At 33.3% G+C, this 19,203-nt stretch overlaps 1 protein-coding gene across 7 annotated transcripts in view; it reads right to left on the reverse strand.

Moving 5' to 3' along the window:
- Positions 1-19,203, reverse strand: part of LOC150094318 (cytochrome b5 reductase 4) — a 266,376-nt gene that overhangs the window by 112,330 nt on the left and 134,843 nt on the right. For all 7 annotated transcript variants that reach the window (XR_016550236.1, XM_090411979.1, XM_090411980.1 and 4 more), the window contains one exon: positions 8,652-8,709. Coding sequence is in view for 6 of the 7 variants with exons in the window: in XM_090411979.1 (XP_090268105.1) it covers positions 8,652-8,709 (58 nt within the window). In the remaining variant the exon portion in view is untranslated. The remainder of the gene's footprint in view (positions 1-8,651; positions 8,710-19,203) is intronic.

The raw sequence follows: 19,203 nt of genomic DNA on the forward strand, positions 1-19,203 counted from the left end.
ACAACAACATGCTGGTTTTAGTCTTTTGAATGATTTCCTTCCTCTTCCATATAAATTTATTCAACTGACTTCTCACAATACCAACCTTGATTATTCTATTATTTACTTTCATATATTAATTTGCCACCTTCATTTATTAATTAGAATGTGCAACTTGTTTTATAACTTTAGTACTGAGAATGCAATTGATGTTTATGTTTCCTTGCATATTTTCATCATTTTAGTCTTGTTACTGCCAAATGTCATACCAAATTTGTCACAGAAATTATTTAATTTGGCTGAAGACTCTTGAAGACTTATTCAGAGAATAATGTCATAAAGAGGACACAAGAAATAATAAAAGGCTCATTGACTACTGTCATGGTTGATAGCAATATTTTCTTGCTGGTTCAAGAAACAAGAATGTATAGAGGATTTCAAATTGGAGGTGACTATCATTTAGTTTTAAGTAAGCTAAAAATGAATATAAGATTGAAAAGAAGAGCATGCAAAAAGTTTTAAAAATAATTAAAGCAGAGCAGATTTTACAGTAACCTGTAGACTATATAAACATTATTGAAGAAAAAATAAAACAGTTTGAAAACAAGAACCAAACCTTGAAGTCTCAGTGGCAAACTGTGAAGGAAACAAGCATGTGGTGAAATTGTCTGCAAGTATAGAAAAATAAGAACACCATAGAAGACACAAGAAGTTGAAGTAGGAATGTTGAAATGTTGTAGAAGTTGAAATGAAAAAAGGATACCTGAACTTCCTTGCAAATAAGTCAGCAGATGTCCTAAAAGAATGCAGAGAAAAGTGTAAGAAAGCTAAGCTATGTGTAAAAGTAGATAAACAAAAGTCATGGGAAGACTTTGGTAAGAATATAGAAGATAAATATCAAAAAAGGTGGTAAATGTTCTGGAGGCTAGTGAAAAAAAAGCTTAGCAATGGAGGAAAGATTACTGCAAAAGAAATAACAAATGATTAAGGTGACATGAAAACTGAAGGTAAGGATATCCTAGACATCTGAAGTAGTTACTTTGAAAGACTGTTAAAAGAAACTACCAGTGGAAAATTTTCAACAGGAATGCAAACAAAGTACATATCAACATATCAAAAAAACCATCAAAAACTTGATATGTGAAAAGGCAGCTGGAATAGATAATATTTGATTAGAAATGCTCAAATAGGTATAAAAGTTTTGCAGTGGCTACATTGCATAGTTCATACAGCTGGTCAGAAGTTAGAATTCCAAATGAATGGAGTAGAGCTCTCATAGTTCCCATGCTACAAAAGAGAATAAAGTTGAATGTGAGAATTACAGAGGAATTTCTCTACTAAGTGTTCTGGGTAAGATTTATGCAACTTGAAAATAGGCTGAGAAAAATTTTGAAGGAGAAACTTGGAGAAGAACAACACAACTTCAGTTCAGGCCAAACCGAGATTGTCAAAAATAGGTTTTCACTTTACGACAGATAATTGAGAATCATAGGAATATAACAAAGATCTATATTTAAGTTTTGTATACCTGAAAAAGGCATATGACAAGACACTCAGAGAAAAGCTTTTCAAAACATTATGATTACATGGGGTAAATGGAATATTACACACAACACTACAGTCTATATTTAAGTTGTAAGTCAGCAGTTACAACTGAAAGAAATACAGAAAGATAATTGGATGTAAAATCAGATGTAAGACAAGGATGCACATTTTCTTCACTCCTATTCATCATCTACATGGATTACATTATTAAAGAACGTGGAATTAGGCCTGATACTAGAAATGGAGATGTCAAACTTAGTTCCTTGCTTTATGCAGATAATTGTACTCTTAAACACATCCAGTGTAAGTATTAAGGATTCTCTAACTAAATTGAATAACAGCTGTAACAAATTTAGCATGAAAATGAGCAATAAAAAGACCAAAACTATGAAAACAGACAAGAGCATAGAAAACTTCAGCTGCATTCTGAATGGAAATCCTATAGAACATCAGTTCCCAACCGGTGGTACGCGTACCCCCCCCTGGGGGTACGTGCTAGGCCGTTCAGTGGTATACGAAAAATAATCAGTAATGGCAGAAAAACAAGTAAAGTAAACAAAATGCAAAACGTTAGTTATGGAACAATAAATGTCAGTATTTATAAACAGCTATCTTAAAAACAATGGGTTCAATTTATAGAAATGGGTTTAAAAGGGGTACACAAGTGGAAAAAGGTTGGGAACCACAGCTATAGAACAAGTAAAATATTTCAGCTATTTAGGCACAGTTTTTAGTGAAGATGGTAGGTTAAATCTGGAAATAGACAACAGAATAAGCAAAGCTAGTATGATGGAGAGCTAGCTGAATAAATTTATATGGAATAAGAGAGAAACTATAGGTAGTTTTCAGCACTGGGACCACATTGTAATATAAAGAGTTTATTTAAAATAAACAATTAAAAAACCCAACAAGTTTCGTGCATCATAAAACTTACATCATCAGGGGTAGTGGTACATAAAAGTTTTACACAACAAAAGCTTATTGATGATTAATTACACATATTAGATGTTTTTTTATAACTTCACAACAGTTAAATAAATTGATAAACCAGAATACAAATAATATATTCGTTACTGTATGTGTGTTGGAACATTGTTAGTTGTTGTCACGTTCTGTGGTTCACACGTGCGATATCCTAGGTCCGTGGCAGTTAAATTTTTGACGAAAGCGGACCACACTTGATGTAAAATCAAGCCTTGATTTTTATTGCACTGTGTATGGATCCTAAGCATTTATGCAGCTTTCTTAAATTTTCTTGTGAAACAGTTATCAAATATAGCATTTTTGTTTGTTGCCAAAGTACTTGATGGGCAGTAGTGGTTTTGTGGCATGCTAAACCTGATTTCTGTTCCCTTCTTTTTTCGACATCTTTTACATGTTCAGACATAGGGATCTTTCCCAACCTTTCTCGTCTGGCCTACATAGCAAATGCCACAAGAGCAATGAATCTCATAGATGCCTGGTGTTTTTCATGGGGTGATGTGGCAGTTTTGGTGGATGTATAAATCTTGATAGTTTTCGTAAAGGTAAAAAAGCTACTTTTATGTTGTACTCGTGGAGCAATATAGCCATTTTGTTCGTGACATTTTTGATGTATGGCAGCATGATTGCATTCTTCAAATCTTGTTTAAGTAAGGGAATTGCTTGAGCTGTATTAAGAATTTTTTTTGATCGTCTTCAGTTCAAAACCATTAAGTGGGAGGTTCTGGGTCATATAGTGTAATTCTTCATTTCTTTTAATTGGTGTGCTAGATATATTGAATGCCCGGTTGTTAAATCATGCATGAACGAGTTCATGAAATGAGTGCTTATCATTCCCGATTTAACAAGTTCGCCATTTCCCAAAGACTAATCAGAAATGATGCTGTTTAAGTAAAGAATGTATTATATTCTAATTCTGTAAATTTCACCTACAGCTTATATGTTAAAAATGTGTACTATTTGATATTTTCCTTGTACCTTGAAATAATGCCTATGGATCCAGATACTTTTATTGGAACTTAATCCTATTATCAGTAATGCTGCCGCAGGCTATGATCGTGTATTGAATTCTGCAAGTCATGCTTGGGTGTGGAACTTATCCACCAATCGCATTGAATAGCGCTGCTCATCGCGCATAAGTTCTGTCTCGACCGCCAGAGTCCTATTTGGCACTTGTGGCTTGTGATACGAAAGATGATTTGATAAGTGAGTACATCCAATGAGTGGAGATAGCGGGAGATATAAAAATTAATTACCTGACCTGGGAGCATTCTCTTGTTCCCGATTTTTGCCCTAGATGTGTTGTCCCAGGTGAACTGCCGATGTTTGTATCTCGGAGCTCTCGGCACGAGTTGCCTTGTTCTATGACTTAGAGTTGGTACTACGGAAGCTGTGCTTCAACAGAGAAAAACTCTAAGTCATAGAACAAGGCGACTCGTGCCGAGAGCTCCGAAATACGAACATCGGCGGTTCACCTGGAACAAGATAGTTTGAAATGATTTGAAATTTGAAATCCGAGCAGGTGATGTCCGAGGAGCATTCTGAGATTTCTAAAGACATACAGCCAAGTAATTGTGAAGTCTACTGTGATGAAAGTCTATGCTGATATCGAGGAAGGCCATGTACAAGGAAATCTGCGAATGCTATGCTAGCCAGAGAGCAGTAACAGATAAGGAGCCGAAGAGACTATTTAGGGACACTCGATTTGCTTCCAAGGAATCGCACTAGAAGTTGATGTTATCCAGAACCTAGATGTGTTGTAAGTCGCCTGAATGCGGTAAGAGAAATTTGATTCAATTTTGTCTCTGCCTTAACTAGAGACTGAATAATGTTAAATGAATAGGCACTTAGTTAATGGAAAGCCAAGGCATTACTTTGTTCCGAGTGAACATATCTAGAACCAGAAGTCATTACCTGTGATTGTATTATCTGGATTAATAGTTTATTCTATGAGAGGAATGTTCTTAATCTAATAAGACTGTATGTCCCTTGAGAAAGTGTTAGAATAGATATCTGAGTGAATTGTCCTTTCTAATGCGTGTGTTTAACATAGAATATTTGTACTAAGATACGTGTGATTGACAAGGAAATTGTTTGCTAAGAAAGTGAAGTGCATTGTGCCCATATAGGTGCATTAGTGTATCATGTTATTCCACTGGGATATATGAATGAAATATTAATCAGTTGATATTGAATTACTACGTGCTAAGTATACGACTTGTTTATGAATGCACTTTTATTGATTAACTTAGAGATATCATAAGGATTATTGTGTATTTAGAGAGGACTTTCATTTGTTTTTGCTCCATGTGCTGGGGAAATTGAATTGTGTTTCAATTTTATTAGTATTTTCATGGAAGTAATATCTATTTGAATGCAGTATTGGTGTTAAATTGATTTCTTAATTAGAAAAGTAGAACCCTAAAGTTACCTTGAGTGAATTGCCTTATTACTAGAATTTGATATAGCTTGTAGTGTGTGTTCTAAAGTAAAATAAATGTCCTTTGTTTTATGCATAATCACGTGCTTGCCTGAATTCAATTCACTGTACCATTCATAAAATTATTCGGATCTTAGCAGGAATCCAAAGTGATAGGAAAGATAGAGTAACCTCGGCACTTCTGTATAAAGGAAAGTAATTGAGGAATCCTTAGCTTAAAGAAACTAAAGTGTTATTGTACTTATTGATTGATTTTTCCATGAGGTTATTTTTCATAGCATCTAGACATAGAGTGGCACAGGATAATATAAATTTTCTCTATGTTAATAAGGGAACAAATTAATTAATGAGAATCTGTAGACTAATACAAATTAATAAGATGTATTGTTCTACTAACTTTTGCTAAGTGCAATAACATCTACAACAGAAAAAATCCTACATCTAACCTACATCTACAACAGAAAAACTAGCCAAAACACCAAGCTAGCAGTATACAAGACAGTGTTCAAACCAGTTTTAAGCTGTGGATCTGAGAATTGGGTTAGAAATAAATCACTTATCAAAGACTAGAGACCACAAATATGAGAGCGTTCTGAGAAAAATTAAGATGAACCAATGGTATCAATGGCACAATCACATTAGAAATTATTAGACATTAGAAAGGAATGTGACATTATTAGCATTCAAGAATGTGCCAGTAGAGTTAATCTAAGGTGGTACCGGCGACTTAAATAGAATGGGTGAGGAAAGGTTAGCTAAACAGGTGTTTGATTCCAAGATGACAGGGAAAGAGACCCAGAGGAAGACCAAGGTCTAGGTGGATTGATTCAGTCAGAAGTGCAAGAGAAACACAAAATGTTCAATGTGACAATATTGGAGTGCTCATAAGTACTCCATTAGACTGATTTGGAGGAAAATTGTTAATAGGAGATTAATAATCGTGTAGTGCTGTCATAGTAACCTCAACACCCCTTGGGGGTACATATCAGGAAACTGATGATGGTTTATTATTTATATAGTATGTGCACAGTATGAATTTGGTAAGAGTTTTTCATCATATAACTGTAAGCTGATTTTTGAATAACACAATTATGAATTAAAAGTGCTACTAACCTCAAATTTTGTTGCTGTCTGTGCCATTTATTTTTAGGCTGTATGTTCTCAAGACAAACTAAAAAACTAGGAAAGTTCACTTCTTCATAAGTGATCCAGATCCTAGTTCCATATTTTACCTCACTATGTCAACTGCTTCTAGTTTCTTTAGAGGAAATTGGTATTTTATTATGCCAGAATCTTTTCAATGAAGAAGTATTAATTTAAGAACAAACCTGTCTTTATCAGAGGATTAATAGTGTCATTTATGGAAGAACAGTAATCTTATTTTCCAGTAAGACTACTGCTTTAACTCAGACAAATCTGTACTATGCACTGGATATAACTTTCAATTTCTCTAAATATATCTTTTTTAAAAAGCCTATACATACAATATAATTATTTACAGACCATCATGGAATCAAGAGACTCATTGCAGAAGGTTCCACTGAACCAGCAATATCTATCATTCTGTAGCTCACACTTGTTAAGATTTTTTACATTCACAACACACCTAGTAATATATTCCATTTACTCACTACTCATGAAGAAAAAAAAAAGTACTCTTCATTCCTTTTGTTTTCCCTACTCATATTGCAACTTGAAGGTAAATAGCCTTTTATTCTTTCCCTCCCTCGGCTCTATGTTATAATAATCTCTTCCAGTAAAGTTTGGATTTTCTTAACTTCTTCTCATAATTAACATTCCACTCTCTAGTTTCATCAAGATAATAATAATAATAATATTATTATTATTATGATAATTCATAACCTCCATGAAATCATAAGACTAGTCACAGAAGGCCTGTGTAAAGAAATGCATATATGAATGTTTTCCTCTTTTTATGTGCAATTCACAAACTGCTGAAGTAACATTAGATATGCGAATAAATGGGTGGTCAAAATAAATAAATACTCATTGAATACTTTTGTTTGTTTGCAATCTGTTTGCAAAATATATTATAAATATGCTCAAATTCAATGGACTTTAATGAAATTTGGTAGTATTTGGGATTGATGGATATAAACGTTTGCCAAGAAATCTCAATTCTAGTTAAATTACATTTAACTAATACTGACAATTAAACTTAGATTTGGCCTAATTTTCTCTTGCATAGGCCAAATGGCATGCAAAGATACAAAGTTACAATGCTGTTTAGCAAGAGTCTAATTAATGAGGATTTAGTGAAATTTCACATTTAGGATTTCCACTAAAAATGTTGTCATCTCAGTTTCAAGATAAATAAGGTCATGTTTACTAATAAAATTATTTTAAATACAAAAGTATGTGTTACAAAATGACAAGTTTATCATCTACATAAGTCATAAATAGCCATAGCCCCAAAGGCTGTAATAATGAATGACATCATTATACAATAATGTTTTGTGAAATGTACCTCTTTTTGATTGTCTTGAAAAATTTCCATAGTTTTTCCCCATGCTTAAAAAAGCATTATTAGAGCAGGGAAGACCATGAAGTTATTTTGATCTGTAGCTGTTGTGTGTGTGTGGGTGCATGCATGCACCCATGCAGGAACCACAGTATTCTGTTTCTACATGGTGTCAATTGATAACCTTTTGTATGAGATCTGATCTGTTGTTAAGTTTAAAAACTGTCATAACAGAATCATTATGTCTGCTACTTACCAGCTAGTCTTACTTAAAATTAAGTTAAATATGTTGTATTAATCATTATTGTTCAGGTATTCTTAGCTTTTCCTTTATTTTGGTTTATTTCATTAATATTAACTATGACAATTTTTCTGAATGGAGCTTGTCTCTATACTCTGTATATTATTTTGAATGGTAATTTGAGTTACATGATGTCATTTTATATTATATACTTTCTTTAGATGTCATTTTATATTTATATGCATATATTTTCCAATTTTGAGATGGCTCTGCAGGATATAAAAAAAAAAAAACATGCCACGTGGCCTGTATCTGACATGATTATTAGCAAATAAACTTCAAGTCAGTTTACAAATCAGTGTTTAGAACACTAACATGCTTAGTGTTACGTGCATGCCACTAAATGTCTTGAGAGTGGTATGCATGTGAAAAGATTCAAACAGCTGTTTGAATGAAATGACCAAAGTCCTTTATTTTGTGATCATGAATGACTACAGTTTGAATGTCATAGATCAGCATAAAGTAATGTCTTTAGCCTGACTCCTTAAAATATTTGTTAAAATCTTTATTAGTATTAAAAAAAGACAAAGATGGAGGCTGCCAACCCAAGTTGTGATTGATGGAGATTTGTCTGTTTACTGATTTATCTCTTCTCTAATGTTCTACATCACTGATATTTCATCTTTGTAATTTAATAGCAAATACATGAAGAACTCTTATTAATCCCCACACCATTACATGTTCGCTATATTTTAAGTAGTTTCAATTGTAGATATTTTTTTTACAACATAGGTTAGCAGCAATTTTTTTTTACTGCTTGGTAAAATATTGCTGTTTTTCCCATTTATATATCATCGTATAAATGAAAAAACAGCAATGTAAATTTCATCAGAAATCTATATAAACATAGCAAATTTTTAAAAGACTGCTTATTTTAATTTTATTTTTCATTATTTGTGACTACTCTCTCAAATAATACATACTTTGGAGTTCTCCTTTCTGTTTGTGTAGGATGTTTTGAATTTAACAACTGTATTTCATCTGAAATATAAAATTAAACATATATTTTCATGCATGCTAAATACATTTTATATTAATAGCTAATTATAATTAAATAATTAAGTTCTTGGTAATTCTCAAACTATTTCCATAACATCTCCATTCTTCAATAAAGAGTCTGTGGATTTGAAACCCGCTATGGGACTGACTGTCTATGAAAGTCTTTAGGTGACAGACAATTTTAGCCACCTGGTGAAACTGCCACAATGCTTACCAAGTAACTTTTTTTTAAAAAAAACTAAATATTCTTTACTTCTGGAAGGAAATTTCTAGCATTTTAAAAATTATTTTTCAATAAGAATTATTATTTTAAAAACTAAGGAACCTGTAAATTTCTTACTATGCTTTCAAAACACATTTTTTTCTCCCTCTTTTCCTGAGCATCATGAAAGTGTAGATTATAATCATTCTTATCTGATATACATATCTGACAGACTAAATTATTTTCTCATAACTGTGCAAAAGTTAAACTGTTAATCACACATATATATTTAATCACACACATATATATATATATTAAATTTATATATTTAACATATATATTTAATATATATTTTCTGTCTATCAAAATGTAGACAGAAAAGTGACAAACTCAAAAATTAATTATGAATTCAACTGATTAGGTTCTTAAGGCGAGAACTAATATATAATTATTGATCAAATAAAGTTTGAAAAAAATTAAAATAAATATGAATAAGAAAATCCACATTGATGTTATTAAAATGAAGCATAACAATTCATAAAGAGAAAAATTACAACAGCACAAACTTAACAGATAAAGCATACAACTTTATGTACTGATGATATTTAAAGGCCTAAGCTGTACATACAAATTATATTTCGCTAAAATCAAAGCGAGGTAAGATATCCTGCCTTCTGTAATTTATTTTAAATGTGTATTTTATATAATAATCATGATGGAAGTTTATTTTGCACTTGGTTAGATTATAATAAATTTAGTTTAATCCTTTATCCAAGTGTAAGTAAACAAAGTTTGCACCTGAAAAAATCTTCAGGACTGAGGTAAGGTGGTACATCTCTTGGCAACTCGTAGCAAAGTCGGCCCAAGCTCTCATCAATCCTTGTCTCAGTATCTCCCATAATGCAAAGCACATCTCCTTGCAGACATGTATACTGCTATGCATTAGGGGAAGGGCCACTACCCAGACTGGTTTTGACCTTTATTAAGGTCTTGTCAGTGGGAGGCAGACCCAGAGTGGTGATACTAAGGCAGAAGCAATGGAGAGGTCATATTTACCTATACAAGTTGCCAACTGGTGTACCACCTTATTATCAAATTACTCCGGATTTAGAAAAAGATGTTGGAAGTTTATTTTGCACTTGGTTAGACTATAATAAATTTAGTTTAATCCTTTATTCAAGTGTAAGCAAACAAAGTTTGCACCTGAAATTATCTTCAGGACTGAGGTAAGGAGGTACATCCCTTGGCAACTCGTAGCAAAGGTAGACCAAGCTCTCATCACTCCTTGCCTCAGTATCTCCCATAATACAAAACACATTTCCTTGCGGTCATGTATACTGCTATGCATTAAGGGAGATACTGAGACAAGGAGTGATGTGAGCTTTGTTGGTTCACCTTTGCTATGAGTTGCCAAGGGATGTACCACCTTACCTCAGTCCTGAAGATATTTTCAGGCGCAAACTTTGTTTGCTTACATTTTTGAATTTATGGATTCTACAACCATGTTAGAATAACTCTTTTTATTATCCCGACGTTTCGATCTTCATATCAAGATCATCATCTGGAGCATACATAAATATACAAGACAAGCTGCATTACATTTCAAACCATAAGCTAGAGAAACAATGATTTGTGAAATGTAACGTAGCTCGTCTTGTATATTTATGTATGTTCCAGATGATGATCTTGATATGAAGATTGAAACGTCGGGATAATAAAAAGTTATTCTAACACAGCTGTAGAATCCATAATTTCAAAAATGAATGCTGATCACCGTGTAAACTCTAAAAGAAAGGATTTGTTTGCTTACACTTGGATAAAGGATTAAACTAAATTATTATAATAATCATGAGTTATTACAATCATTTTCACATGAAACATGTGGTAATGGTAATAAGAGGGCACCGAAACAAAATGTTTTAAAATATAAGTATGATGAAAAAATTGTGGGCATTAAAAATTATACCCCATATACTTCTAAACCATAAATATGAATTTCGATTCATCAAGCACTGCTTCTAGACATACTATATTTACCTTGTCTAGCCATAAATACTGCTGCAACTTGAACAGTGGATAAACTTTTAATCTATCAGTAAATTATTTACAGCTTTCAGCACATACAAACCACATGATATGTGCATATAGTAGCACTCAACTCAACATTCAAAATGAACCCCTTTTGCCTTCACATGCCCAAAGTCTGCGAGGCCACATATTGATGGCAGCATGCACAATATCCAATGGAAATGTTGCCAGTGCTTGCTCCAAATCCACCTTCAAGCTGGTGATGCTGGGGCGTCATTTCTTGCAGGCTACACTCTCAACCTCTGACCACAATTTGAAGTACAACAGATTCAGAATCAGGATTCCTGACAGCCATGGTGATATGTGCTCAGGCATATTTGCATCCAACCACTATTGTGTAGTACTCACCTTGTATGCAGGCTGAGTCCTGTTGGAAAGTCCACTGTCTACCTGTGAAACAAGATGTTGTTCAAGGACTGTACCACAGGTTCCAGCATGGCGTCTTGATACACTTTGGCAGAGGTTTTGATCCCTTTCTCGCAGAAATGCAGCTTGGATACTACCCCTGATATGTTAAACCCCCACCAAAATATCACTGAAATGGGGTGATGATGTTGCTGAATCCTGGATGCTATGGCATGCGCTGTGCCAGATCATTTTGGCAGTTAAACCACTCTTCAATGGTTAAAATCTTCTCATCTGTGAAGAGGATATCTCTGTCTAACACCTGTGAAGTATCTTCTTTGATATTATCATCCTCTGCCACATAAATTGTGGTGTTAGGAAATGTCCAGTAAAATAACAGGAGGCTCTCACCCCAGGTCATCAGTTCATCACCCCAGGAAATGTTCATCTCTTGCATAATTTTCTGTGGTCTCACAGGATTACGGTAGAGTGCCCTCACAAGCCATTGTGTCCTGCAGCATGGTCAATCTTTGGCAGTCAGATACGTCTTCTGTGTCATTATAGCGGTTAATAGTCTGATACACTAACATTCTACTGATCCTGAGCATTGTTAGTGTGTTGAAAATAATGGTTGACTGCATTCTAATCTTGTGAAGTGCTATTACATCTACAAGATTCTCATAATCACCTCACTGCATGTTAACCTGTATAGCTAGACAACTCTCTCTCCACTGATAAACACGAGAATGTTAGATGCACACAGCACCACTAACAAAACTGGGCTCACACAATTCTGCGGCAGTACAGGGGTGCGGGAAGTTGTAATAGTATTTATGGCAGGATTGTGTAGTACTATGGAGCTCTTTGTGGTCACTTTATATTTTAACACAGCTAAAAATAATAATAATAAAATTTTAAAAAATAATAAAAATGCCAGTTTGAGGTGGCAGACAAATTTTACTACCCTGTGGAAAATAACTACCTCGCTTTTTGAAAGTCTGAAGTGGCTTGAAAAAAAGCTCCCCGTTTGATCTCTAGAACAGAGTTCCTGGATTATCTAACACCACTTTTCCACTCACAGTATTACTACTACTACTTATGTGCCATAGACAGGGCCGGCGGAAGCGGGCATTCAGATGCGGGCGCCGCTACGAAGGGGGCACAGTTCATAAGTTAATTTTTAAGAAACAAAATTTTTATCATAAAAAAAAAATTCTTAGAATGATCAATATTAAAATAAATAAGGCTGGATACACCGAATAAAAATAAAAAAATTGTATATTGCCGGCTGTTTACAATTTTGCAGCGAGAGCAGGCTAAATGCTTGTCTGCAGAAACGAATTTTCATACACAACATTTGTTGCTACGTAACCAGTCATATGGTACTGTAAAAACTCGATCGTAGTTTAAATATTTCAAAGCACATTACATTCATTTGTTTACTTAGGTTAAGTCCCATGTGAATATTGTAAAAATAAACTTTGTTTGTCTCTGTATAATTTGTTTTAGATGTTATTGTGAATAACACTCTGGAAGTTAACGGTATATACTGATTTAATAAGAATATGTTAGAGTGTTAAAAACAAAGGCAATGTTTTAATCGGCGAAGCTGCATGTAACAGATCTACATGGCGGCATTAGAAAGATTGTTATTAAAATTTGTTTGTATGAGAAAGACTTGCAGGCTCTAAGTGTAAACATCTGCTAAATCAGTCAGAAAAGTTTAAATAACTTTCTAATGGACGGCAACTTACAATTTAAAGAAAGCGGAGGAGAACAAAAGGCATGCCGAACTTGAAACTTAAGATGAAAGAATCATACCGATTCTTTGGGGTGTTGCCAAACTTCATGCAAGGTCTCAGAAGAGGCAAAATAAAAAGGAACTCAAGCAAACAGAAGGGGCTGCCCGGATCCAGAGATTGCTGCAGAAGTAGAGGGGGGGGGGGGAGTTTCAAAAACATCCACAGAGAGACAGGAGAGGCTGCTCGGTTCCAGATGCTGTCAAAGAGGAGGCTGCCCGGTCCCAGACGTTGTCAAAGAGAGACAGAGCTACTCAGTTCCAGACATCATCAGAGAGCATCCCCGATCCAGACGTTGGTTGAGAGGAGTTTTCCGCTTCCAGAAAGGAGCTTCTCGGTTCGAGATGTTGCTAGAGAGAAATGACTTCTAGGCCACAGACAGGGCTTTCAAATTGCCGAAAGGAGAGGTCCCAAACGCTGTAGAAGAGAAACGTTTCCAGTCCAGAGAGGAATGCTGATTGACAGTTGATGGCAGTTTCATTTTTTCTTGAAGGTGGCATTTTCAGTTTCTTAGAGGCGGCAATTCAAGCTACTTGAGACAGCAGTCGTCCAGGCATTTTCAGCGAGTCCAAGTAGAGGAAAAAAGGCGAGGCAAATTTCCTGAAGTACCTTCGCTCGTAAGTTTTTCTTTTATCTGTGGGAGAATAACATTTTTCCGGATCTGTAGGAGTCCCGTTACGCTCCTGATGAGATATAGACGAAGCCAAAATTCCAGATGAAAGAATTGCCATAGCACTTTTAGTGAAAGACTTTTGACTGATTATGAGATACAGAGCCTTTGTAAGTTCAAAACTTTCATATAATTCCTCTTATAGTTGTATTAGAAAGACTTTTAAGATATATGTTTAATGAAGTGTCCTTAAGAGAATCAATTGGCATGTTAGAAGTTGATATCAAATTTGTAAAGATAACTTAACAGAGAGATTTAGATAGCCTCTTTGCGAGTAAGCTTGGAGTTTAATAAGTAAAATTTGTAAACTGAGAGTAGATAACTTTTTGTGTTAAAGAAAGTATTTAAAGTTGAAGAAAAAAGGTATCTAAATTTTGCTAAAGAGTTTTTATAGAAGGAGAGAGAAAGCAATCTTCCTAATGTTTAAATTCGTGTACATTTCATAGTAATGTAAATAAATGTATTTGACTTTCTTGTAAACATAGCATGTAATAATATAAACAAGAGATTCTGAGAGAGGGAATTAGAATAACGAAGAATAAAGTATAAAGTAAAGAAAAAAGACATCACAAGTAATTAATATAAATTACAAGTATACAAAGTTAAATAATAATAAAAGTTTACAATGTCGCAGTAATGACAGGATAACAACAGTAGATTTATAACAGTACGCATCTCAGTAGGCTACTGACAGTAGCGCAGTGCAGACTATTGTTTCATTTCTGTGTCGTGTTGCGTAATAATTTCTTGTGGGTATAAAATATAAATGGAATCAAAAATTAAAAAGTTATCTGGTGCACAAAATCTTAAGCGTCATGCTGCGAAAGAAGCAGATATTAAGAAACAAAGTTGGGCTCTTAATAAATTTGTTAAAATATTAAAATATTCTGATGCAGATTGTAACCAACTTGATACATCAGAAATCAGAGTTGACGAACCGTGCACATCATCCAGTTTGAATGAAAGTACTATTACAACTGTTGAACAAGATAACAAGATGCAGGATTTAAGTGAAAAACAGTTAGAAGATTTAGTTGTAGTTGACCACAAAACTAACACATTGTTAGTCTCTGTAAATTTAGAAGATCCAGGTGAATGGGGAAATATTGATGAAAAATTACGAGTACTTTTAATTGAAATGGGGCCTGTTCAAAAGAAAAAATATAATATATCCCAGAGATACATACAGATACATATGGTCGTAAATTTGGCGACACGTATTATAATAGAAAAATGGAAAACGGGGAGCTCGTGCCAAGAACATGGCTCATTTATTCTGAAACTTTAAATTCTGTTTTTTGCTTTTATTGCAAACTTTTCGCACCTACTAAATCAAGTAGTCTTGTAGAAGGTTATAACGATTGGAGAAATGTAAGTACAACTTTGCAAAGACATGAGACTAGTTTAACTCACATGAAAAATTTCTTAAAATGGAAGGAACTTGATAAAAATTTAATAATCAAAACTACTATTGATTGCCAGACTCAAAGCATGTATGAAATGGAAAAGAAACATTGGATGAGTGTTTTAGAACACTTGATTGAAATTATAAAATTCCTTGATGGCCAAAATTTAGCTTTTCGCGAATCATCTGATAAATTATATGAAAGGAATAATGGCAATTTTTTAAAATTACTCGAACTGTTTGCGAAGTCTGATCCCGTTATGGAAAATCATGTTGAAAGGGCCCTACAACGAAACAATACACTATTTGAGTAAAGGCAGTCACAAAATGAAACATTGGAAACTTTAAGTAACGGGATACAATTTTATTATCAATTCGAAAATCTAAATATTGCAGGCGTAAACTTCTGTGGCTAATTGGTTCAAAAGACATATTTCGGTGATTACACCACATTTTTTTATTATTCAGTTCTATAAAACACTGAAATAATAGTTCCCGACAAGTTTCGTAAATCGTAGGATTTACATCTTCAGGGATAAATACTATAACTTAAAGTTTAAACAAGAGAATTAATAAATACAAATCATAACCATCTGGCTATTCATAAAACTCAAATAACAGAATGCAGATATATAACGTTATTCACGTTGAACAACACTGGACGATGTCAGGTGTGCTTGTTCTCGTTCATACAGTCCGAGCTCAGATTGAGGTAGATTTTTTATTAGAGCTGACCACCCTTGATGGAGAATTAAACCTTGATTTTTATTGCATTTTATTACCCAATGCAATAAAAATCAAGGTTTAATTCTCCATCAAGTGTGGTCAGCTCTAATAAAAAATCTACCTCAATCTGAGCTCGGACTGTATGAACGAGAACAAGAACACGTGACATCGTCCAGTATTGTTCAATGTCAATAACGTTATATATCTGCATTCTGTTATTTGAGTTTTATGAATAGCCAGACGGTTATGATTTGTATTTATTAATTCTCTTGTTTAAACTTTAAGTTATAGTATTTACCCCTGAAGACGTAAATCCTACGATTTACGAAACTTGTCAGGAACTATTATTTCAGTGTTTTATAGAACTGAATAATAAAAAAATGTGGTGTAATCACCGAAATATGTCTTTTGAATCTAAATATTATTCCATAATTTTAGACTGCACACCTGATGCAAGTAAAGAACAAATGACCATTATTATTCACTTTGTTTCCTGTGACAATGGAATTGTCAAGATCAGGGAAAACTTTTTAGGTTTTGCAGATGTAGCAGATTCCACAGGACGTGGTTTATATACAACAATAATGGAACAACTGAAAAAATGGAACATTCCCATTACAGACATGCGAGGTCAAGGGTATGACAATGGGGCAAATATGAAAGGGTAAAAAATATGGACTCCAAAATTTGCTTTTGAACAAAAATCCTCGAGCTTTTTACGTGTCCTGTGCTGCTAAATTTAATCATTAACGATGCAACCAAAGTGAATTCAGAATACAATTAGTTTCTTTGCAATTATTCAAGAAATATACAATTTCTTTTCATTCTCTTACAAACTTTGGGCAATCCGTTTCAAGTTTGTAAAAAATTTAACATTGAAACAGCCATCAGAAACGCGATGGGAAAGTAAAATTAATGCAACCTGTCCTCTACAATATCAGTTAGAAGGAATTTATGATGCACTTTTTGAAATTTTAAATAATGAAAACTTTAATAAAGAAACTCAGCATGAAGCACAAACATTATGTGCTAAAATAAACGACTACAAATTTATTTGCTCTCTTATAATTTGGCATGATTTACTTAACAGAATAAACCTGTGAGTAAAATGCTTCAAGACAAAAATATGAACATTACACTTGCTTTAGAATCTATTGAAAACATAAAAATAATCTTACAAGAGTATCGATCAGATAAAATACGGAAGTTCAACGACGAAAAAAGACATGACAATTTGACTACGAGCATCATGACAAAACGCCACAATCGTCAGAAGATAAATTTAGAGTGAATGTGTTTTATACACTTCTAGAAGTTGCAATGTGTTCGTTAATAGAATGTTTTGAACAACTAAAAACATATTATGATAATTTCAATTTCTTGTATAGATTACTACAAATTAATAATGAAGATTTATGAAAAAATTGTGACGATTTAGAGATTCTCTTCAAGGACGGTGACAATAAAGACGTAAATGCAATAGAACTATATGATGAGTTATGTGATTTCCGGGATATTTTTCGGAAGGTTAATTTAAATATTCAAAACTCTTTCAATATTCTTAATTTTATTGTGTCCAATAATTTATCTTTCCCTAACTTTTCAATTGCTTTAAGAATACTATTAACCTTACCTGTTAGTGTAGCGAGTTTTTCAACTTGAAAAAGGAGCGGTGAACGTTCCTTTTCCAAGTTGAAATTGATTAAAACCTACTTAAGAACAAGTATGTCACAAAAAAGCTTGTTAGTTTGGCATTAATAGCTATTGAAAATGATACGTGTGCAGAATTAGACGTTAAGACCATTATTTCTAATTTTGTGAATATGAAATCAAGAACCCTCAAATTTTAATAAAAAAATTTCAAGTATATTTATGTAAATTAATTTATTTTCTGTTATTCTGTAAAGATTTTATTTTTTGAATACTTATATTAAATGTTCTAATTATTTCTGAATTCTTTTCTTATTTTCTCATCTATCTTGAGTTTCTTTTATATATTTTCCTAAAAGATAGTTATAAAACTTATAACTTATAAAACTTATTAAAAAATTTTTACAAGTTACTAAGAATTTAGTAAAATGCAAGAATTTTTTGAATATTTGGGTTTTTAACGATTATCCTGCCTAGCCAACCCACGCGGTTCGTTACATTTAGCAAACCAACGTGTGGCTGTTCTGTCAAAATTTATTTAAGAAATTTCAAATAATTTAACTTTTTATTATCGCAGAAGAACCACACATGCCAGATCGTTACAGGGGCGCTGAGATAGAAATTGCATGCGCACGGCAAAGACCCTAGCACCGGCACTGGCTATAGACTTACTTTTCGTGGGTGGATCTCTAGAACAGAGTTCCTGGATTATCTAACACCACTTTTCCACTTACAGTACTACTACTACTAATGTGCTATAGACTTAATTTTCGTGGGTGGAATTCACATTTAAAAACACTACACTGAACAAGAAGGTGCATACAAGAAGAGAATGCTATCAAATGTCAATTGTAATACAACATAAAACATAATGAGTTCTAAATGATAAAAGAACACATTAAATATCTACAACTGACATGAAATAATAAACAAGAATCTAGAAGATTGATGGCAACAAAAATATCAATTAAATCTAATAGGATGGGTGACTGGTAAGATATTAAGAAAGCAAATCATTATCATCCAAAAGTAGGCCAAACAGAAATTTTTTTGCTTACTCTCTACCTGCATTCTATGCGGTGATATTAAATGATAGCTTTGTTGGAATCAGTCAGATTTCTATTATTATTTCATGTTTAAATGTGAATATTTTAAGGTCTTTGCAGGTAGTATAATTATAATTAAATAATTCTGCCAATAAAATTTTTATCATATATAGCTTCCAGCTTTCTATTCCACACTAATATGGTTTTCCAGTTGCATATACCGTGTTCCTAAAATTTGATAGCCATTACAGTTCTGATCACATATCTTCTTATTATCGTTTATCATGTAAGAGTAATTAAAATTCATAATGAATATAATACACATTTAAAAGAAATTACAAAAACTAGATATTTTATGCTGTTTTTGTTCCAGAAATTGCATTCTACTCATGCATAAAGCATGAGTAAAATGCAATTTCTGCATTTAACAGTTCATCACACTAACTAGCTACATGATGAATAGTATGACTGAGTCCTATTAACTCAAAATGCATTACATATTAAAAATACACAAAATGTGTCTTTGTACACAGCAAACTATGAGT

The sequence above is a fragment of the Typopeltis vanoorti genome, chromosome 22, assembly GCF_054136105.1.
Source record: "Typopeltis vanoorti isolate ZY-2024b chromosome 22, IOZ_Tvanoo_1.0, whole genome shotgun sequence".
Classification (NCBI taxonomy): domain Eukaryota; kingdom Metazoa; phylum Arthropoda; class Arachnida; order Uropygi; family Thelyphonidae; genus Typopeltis; species Typopeltis vanoorti.